Source organism: Pteropus alecto, unplaced genomic scaffold (assembly GCF_000325575.1).
Source record: "Pteropus alecto unplaced genomic scaffold, ASM32557v1 scaffold86, whole genome shotgun sequence".
NCBI classification, from domain to species: Eukaryota; Metazoa; Chordata; class Mammalia; order Chiroptera; family Pteropodidae; genus Pteropus; species Pteropus alecto.
This window is the reverse complement of record NW_006442109.1, coordinates 10510574-10517707: the sequence shown is the minus strand read 5'-3', so window position 1 is coordinate 10517707 and position 7134 is coordinate 10510574. Positions and strand designations below refer to the sequence as shown.

General features: G+C 53.6%; 1 protein-coding gene across 2 annotated transcripts in view; it reads right to left on the bottom strand.

Annotated features, from left to right (window-relative positions):
- The window catches only part of PIF1 (PIF1 5'-to-3' DNA helicase), an 8232-nt gene extending 2418 nt beyond the window's left edge, over nt 1-5814 (bottom strand). Inside the window, exons 1-9 of one of the 2 annotated variants that reach the window (XM_006920266.3) lie at nt 5729-5814; nt 4441-5017; nt 3429-3561; nt 3215-3340; nt 2940-3093; nt 2735-2849; nt 2547-2653; nt 1218-1357; nt 746-852 (exon numbers count right to left, since the gene is read on the bottom strand). In XM_006920266.3, coding sequence (XP_006920328.1) covers nt 746-852; nt 1218-1357; nt 2547-2653; nt 2735-2849; nt 2940-3093; nt 3215-3340; nt 3429-3561; nt 4441-4998 — 1440 coding nt within the window. In that variant the 5' untranslated portion in view covers nt 4999-5017; nt 5729-5814. The other variant, XM_015596140.2, reaches the window with a different exon arrangement.
- Between the last annotated feature and the right edge of the window lie 1320 nt (nt 5815-7134).

Below are 7134 nucleotides of genomic sequence, written 5' to 3'. Positions count from 1 at the left end.
GAGAACAGGAGGCATGGAGAGCTGTCCCATTCCTACACCTGGTCTCAGGTCCCACAGACACTGCAGTGGTTCTGAGAAGTTTGGGGCCATCATGGAGGGGCACTGAGTCCTAATCCTTAACTGGGCCACCGGCTGACTCTGACCCCTGTGGCAAGCTGCTTTATTTTCCTGGGTCTCAATTTCTCTTTGTGTCAAAGGGGAATGACATTTGCTCAGCTTGCCTCAGGAGGGCATAAAGAGCAATAAGGTAACAGGGCTTTGAAAATTTCCAGGTCTGTTATGGGGTATGTCTGTGGGCCACAATCTTGAGTGATAGCTTCCAGGTCCTGCCACCTTTCTTCCAACCATACAGTACCTGCATTTTTCCTTTGGGTGCCTTTCAGAACTGAGAAAAGGCTCCCATTTGGGCCACTCCCAATATGGTAGAAGGAAGGGGGACTCTCTCAAAGTATAGGGTAAACTACAGAAGATAGCTTTGTGAGGTAGATATTTTACTCCTCGTTTTAGAGATGAGGAAACCAAACTTCAGTAAGGGCAAGGGACTCATCCAAAGCCACACTGCCTGGAGCTCCAGGCATAGGAATGGGAGGGCAGTGGAAAGTTGAAGACAGGAAGGTGGGTGGGAATAGGAGGAAGGAAGTTGGCTGTAATCGCAGCTGGGCCTGGGCTATGGAGCAGCCTGGGCAGAGGGGCGAGGATTGGAGAGGCCCAAGATCCCAGGGTCCAGGCTCTGCTTCCTACTTACCTGGGCTCCTAGCTTTAGCTGAAGGAGACGGCTAACAGGACACTGGACATCCAGGATCCGGGCTTGCTCAGGATCACTGTCCATGGCTTCAAAGCTATGTACCTCACCTGGGAAAAGAGAGTTGGGCAAACAGATTACAAGTCACTGACTCATGGCTTAGGTTCTCAAAACACATATCAGACCAGGGCATGGCAGGGAGGTAGTGGGGACAGCTCAGGCCCAGCTGGGGCTTTATAATCAGATACCTGAGTTCAAGTCTCACTTCCAGCATTTACTGGCTGAGTGACCTTGACCCATTCAAGGCCACATCTCTCAAAATCATAGTTATATCTGCAAATGTAAGAGCCTTTATGGTCACAGAGGTTGGGGCCTGGATAACTAAATGATCCCAAGGGCCCAGGCTGCCTGGGAGGCCACACCTGCCTGAAGGCCCTTCCCAGCTGGTCTAGCCCAGTTCCAGCTCCCTGCTCACCTGGCAGCTCCTGCAGCCGCCTCTCATTGGTAAGAGCCACGTCATCCTGGTGGGTACAGAGTCTTGTGGCCACAATCCCGTCTCGCCCCACCTCATGGGTAGCTGTGGCCTGGAGCTGGCGAGTTACCTCATCTGAGCACCTGTGGGAGCTGGGCTGTCAGGGCAGAGCCCACCTGAACACCAGGGAAGGTGGGGCATGTGGGTGGTATGGCCCAAGCAGCAGGCCATGAGTTAGGCCTAGAGACTGGAAAGGGGCATCAGGGCAAGATTTGCTGGCTCCCAGGCTGGCCAACTTGTTCTTTCTTGAATTGGACCCCATACATGGAGATTGAGAATGGTGTGTGTGGGGGTGATCATAGAGGGCACCCTTTCCTGTGTCCCACCCCTAAGGCCCCTCAGGAAGTTGGATATGCTGAGTGAGCACGGGCCAGAGGTTTAGAGGACCTAGACCAGGTGCTGATGTTGACACCTATAATACTGGTAACCTATAATTAGATTGCTATCCAGGAGACAATCTTCTAGCCCCTGGCCTGCTGTCTTGGGAGAAAAATGGAGCCTATGTTTCTATTTCCCTCCATCTCTGGCCTTCTTCCACATGGGGAGGCCTGGGTGCAGCATCAACCCCTGTGGGAGGAGAGGAAACAACTTGGCTTCATCTCTCCTTGCTCTGCCATTTCTCTTTACTCTTGTCCCCCATGCATGCTGGTGTGTGCTGTGCATCTCCGTACCTACCTCCTGTCCCCAGGCAGGAGGTACAACTCATGACTACCATCCTCCTCCTAGCTCATCCCAATCTGACCTGGACTTCAAGACCCATCTCTGGCTCATGTCCTCTGCCCTCCCAGCCTGTCTACACCCACGTTAGAGTAGTTGTAGCATTTCAATCTTTTGTCCTTGCTGGGCTGGAATTATGTCTGCATCCTTCCCTCCTCAACCAAGTGACTCCACGAGCTCTAAAAGTGGAAGGAACTTGGGTTTTAGAGTCAGACCTGGGTTCAAGTCCCAACTTAGTCACTTAATAGCTGTGACTTTGGTCTAGTCACTTTACCTCTCTGAACCTTAGTTTCTGCATCTGTGAAATAGGAGTGTTGACATCTCTGAATTTTTTTCATGTGTCCATCTGCCCATACTTCCCTGACTCCTACTCTGTGCCAGGCCCTGCAGTGGGTGTTGGGGATCCCACTCCTGGGAGAGGCAGGGTCCCAGTGCCCAGAACAACCATCTATGGGCCCAGGAGGCATATCTCCCCCTGCTCTGGGTCCCTATGCTCCTCATTGCCCCACACACGGATCCTTATTTTGTGGCCCCTTCACTATTCACAGGGCCCACCTGCCCAGCCTGACGGCCTGTAGCAAAGAGATGAAGGTCTGGTCTGCCTGCCTCCACACCTTGGTCAGCTCCAGGGTCACTGGGACACACTTCCTCCAGCTCTTGGCCTGGTAGGAGTAAGGTGAGGTGTCAGGGAGTAAAGCAGACCCTCGGGGGATGGGAGGGCAGAGAAGGAGGGCAAGTGGTACCTGAAAGCAGAACTGTGGGGGCTGTGAACCCTTGGTTACAGGCGGCAGCTGCAGGAAGTCTCCACAGATGATGAGCTGGATCCCTCCGAATGGCTTATTCTGCTGCCGAACAGCTCTAGAGAGGAGCAAGAATGCTTTAAGGGCTGGGATGGATGGGTTCCACATGGAAAACCACCAGAACCCAGACTTCACTGCACATACTGACCTGGCCACAGCCTCCAGCTTGTCAAATAGGGCTGCTTCCACCATGGAGATCTCGTCAATGACCAGCCGCTGGCAGCTTAGCCAGCCCTGCCGCACGCTTGGCCGCTGGGCCAGGGCCACACACTGGGCCAGTGGAGCTTGACCTGAGCCAATGCCTGAGAGTGACACTATTCAGCCTGGGCTGAGACCCCAGCCCTGTCTCAAACCTGAACTTCCCTCCCTCCCTCCCAGGAGCATGGCTTGCTCCCAGCTCTAGCCCCAGGGGCTCTCACTTACCTGCAAAAGCATGGAGGGTGGTACCCCCAATGTGGCAGGCTGCCACACCAGTGCTGGCAGTGGCCACAGTGCCTGTGGGAGGCAGTGAGCCCAGGATACGCTTCAGCAGATAAGACTTCCCTGTCCCTGGGAAGAGGGCAAAGTCAGGGCCACCTTTCCTCCATCCTACCCCACTACCATCCTCCCTCCCACCTCCAACTCTGCTCCCTACTACCTGCACTCCCAGTGAAGAAAATGCTCTGTCCTTTCAGGATGACCCTTAGCACTGCAGCCTGTTCTTCAGAAAGCTGTGGTTTGGTGGAGGGTAAATTCAGCCTCTTCACAGGCAGGGGCCACCTTGGGGTTTCCTGGGGGGATAGGGCTATCTCAGGGCCTCCTCTTACTCCATAAGTATCGCTCCCCACTTGGGCAATGCCTTCTTGGCCCAATGCAATGGTAGGCCTGGTAGCCCTTATGTCTCTGCTGGCTTCATTCATTGGAGCCTTTGGGCAGCCTTGGTTCACCTGGAGATCTTGCCAGTAACTATAGGGATCCAGGTCTCTCCTTGAGGAAGGGACCAAGGCTGGGTCTCCACTGACTCCTGGTGCCCTGAAGACCCTACTGCATGGGTCTGGATTCTCCCTAAGCTCCCTCCTCTGGGTTCTCTAACTCTCCTGGTCCTCTTACCCATCCTTCCTTCTCACTTCTCTTCCTATCGCAAACCTGTCTCTCACCTCAAAATACCCAAGCAAAACCCTTCCTAGCCAGGGCCCCTTCTTGCCCCATCTCCATCTTCTCACCTGCTGAGTCTCAAACCTGTGATCTACATATGTCCCAGTTCACAAACACTGTCAAACCCACCAGACTATGTCACACCCGTATCTGATCGGTTCCTGACACTGCTGACCACTTCGTTTTCTCCAAAAGCTTCCCTTCTCCAGTGCCACTACATTCTTCTTTTTCCTCTGAAGTCTCCTTTCTAGGCCTCCTCTGCTTTCTCTTTTAATGAGGTCTGGGCCCCCTTTTCCTATTCTCTCTTACCCAGTCTCAGGGATTGCATTATGAGGAACAAGCACACAACTCCCACATTTCTGTCATACTCAGACGTCCGATGGGCATCTCCTCTGGGATAACCAGCAGCTCCCTCAAATACACCACCACCTTCCCCCAACTTGAGTCTCCAATGTCTTTTTCATCTCAGTAGCATGACCCAGTCCCCAAGGCGTCCCCCCCTTTCTTGTCCTCACAGTGCTGGGCTCTGCCCCCGCACGGGGCTCCATGGACTGCTTCACCAGCGTGGTGTCTAGGACTCGGGTGGGAGCTGCGCGCCGCAGCTCCTCCGCCTGCACTGGACTGATGGTGACGAAGTCGCGGGGCCTCGGGCCTAGCAGCTGCGTGCGGGCAGAGGTCGGCGGGGGACCCGGGGCCGCAACCAGCTTGACGCGCAGCATGCGCAGGAAGCGGCGCAGGCGATCCGGAGGTGCGTCGGAGAGCAGCAGCTGCACAGCGCCTGTCCGAGGAGCGCCCTCGGCGGGGAGCCGCAATGTGCTCCGCCCAGTGGCGGCGAAGCGCGTGAAGAGACGCGCAGCGCGCAGGGGATAGCAGCGCGGCCGCCCAGCTGGCCCAGGCGCCTGCAGCCGCAGCATCAACTCGCGGCGCTCGTTACGACCCAGGCTCAGCTCTGCGGTGCGTAGAGCCTGGCGCCTTCGCGGCTGCCCGCCGGGGCTCAGCTCCTCTACAGCCACGCGGCACCGCAACTCCGCGTCCTCGCATTCCACTGCCGCTGCCGGGGTTCCCGACAGCATCGTCACCGCTTCTGCAAGTCTGCAAAAGGACCAGAACATAAGGGTCACGAGTACCCAGGGACATAACAGGTGGTATAGAGGCCTTGACGAGGAGAGAGGTTAAGGCCACGTAGGGTCACAGAGGCTGTCACTAGCAATACAAAAAGGCCACAGAGATAGTAAAAGGACACTGGGACCAACCGAAAATTCAATTAGAAATTACTCTCCTACACAATAATTTCCAGAGTGGTGGATGGGCAGCGTCAAATGCACCCCGGTTTGGGGAGCCTCGGCTGTCCAGCGAGAGCTGCAGAAAAAGGGAGACCTTGAACAGAAAAGAAGGCAGCTTAGAAAAGACCCAAGGCAGGCACTGAGTCCTCTCCCTGGGAAACTGGGGACTCTCACGTGGGGAGACGATCAAGGGGGCTGACATGTAATATGCTCCTCCTATCTCCAGGTATTTTCACTGGTTTATACGCGGACGGGCAGCTCTCACTGTTTCCGCGTGTACAGAAGTGGAAACAGGTTGGGAGAGGTCACACAGCTGGTCTGGGATAGTGTGATTCCGAAGCCCTGTTGCATCCCATCTCCAACGTGGGGAAAGGGTAGAATATTTGGTCGGAGAAATCGCAGTGGGACCCGGGAATCCTTGCTCCCTCCGTCTGACCCTCTCGTTTGCACCCTTCCAGCATGCACCCCTTGAAGAAGCAGTCTCTTTGCCCCCCATCTCTGAGATCGGGTAGACACTCACATGCACCGGACTAACAAGCCGAACAGAGCTTGCCTGCCGGCGAAGCTCCGGCACTAGAAACTTTCAAATACTGGCAGTAGAGAATCACCCTATCACCGGCCGGATCTTTAAATTCTTCAGCCAATCAGAGACAGGGGCGTGGCAAAGGGTGTGTCATTGGTTGGGTTCCAACTCCTCGAGCTTGGGCGGTACCAATCGCACACCGGAGGAAGGAGGCTTATTGTAGGGGCCGAGCGTACCAAGTTGCGTGGACTAGTGGATGTGGCGGAAGAAGCCGGGGTAGGGGTGCGGTTTACAGCTGTGTGACACGTGGTGTGGTGTCACCCAATCGGGGTCTGAAGATTTACTTTCATAACCGTCCCTCCAACACATTCCACTTTCCATCTATCTTTCACTTAGTAGATGAACTGGGCCCCCTCACGGGATGGTCGCCCACTCCTGGGCAGACCACCCTAAAATCTGCGCAGCCGCTGCCCCTGCCCCTCAACTCTTCCCACCCTTCTCTGCCTTTATAAGGGTCGTTTTACATATTGTCTTTCTCACCCACCTGAGGCCCATCAGTGAGGGCCCCTGAAACCCGTGTCAGATGCTCAGAGTACAAGGGAAGTGTGTGATCCTCTGTCTTCGGGGAATACTTACCCTCTTGTTGCCATCAGTGTTTGGGGAATTTATTTTTAATTATCTTTTTTCCCCCCTTGTGAAGCTTGGAATTACATAGGTGGGAGAGATCTTACAGGTGACTCCAGCCTCTCTATTTGTTTGTTTTCATTTTGCAAATAAGGAAATCACGGCCCCAAGAGGTTTCACCAAAGGTCACATCGCTTGTACATAGCAAAAACAAAGCCTTGAACTTAAGTCTAACCTGGCCTAAGCACCTCCGTGTTTCACTACTACACCACACTGCTCTCAGGTGATTGGTCTTTACAAAGGGAATCTCAGGTGCTGACAGCTACTGACTGCAATGCCTCAGCACTGTCGTTAGGTGTCGCCCTAAGCAAGTTTCCTTACTGTATCAAGCCTTTGTTTCCTCATGTAAAAATGGAAGATGAAAATGTGATGATTGCACAACTCTGTGACTATACTAAAAATCATTGTGAATTGTTCACTTTAAATGAGTAGTATGTGGATTATATCTCAATAAAACTGTTAGGAAAAAAATCACGAGAAATATATTTTTCCTCTTCAGTGTAGTCTTGACATATAAGTACCAGTAGCATAAATTTTCAAAGTCACTGTGGTAGACAGAAAAATGCCCCCCTAAGATGACCACTTCCGATTCCCCATAACTTGTGAATATGTTACCTTACATGGCAACAGAGACTCTGCAGATGTAATAAATAAAGGATCTTGAGATGGGGAGATTATCCTGGATTGTCTGGGTGGGCCCAAGGGAATCAGAAGGGTTC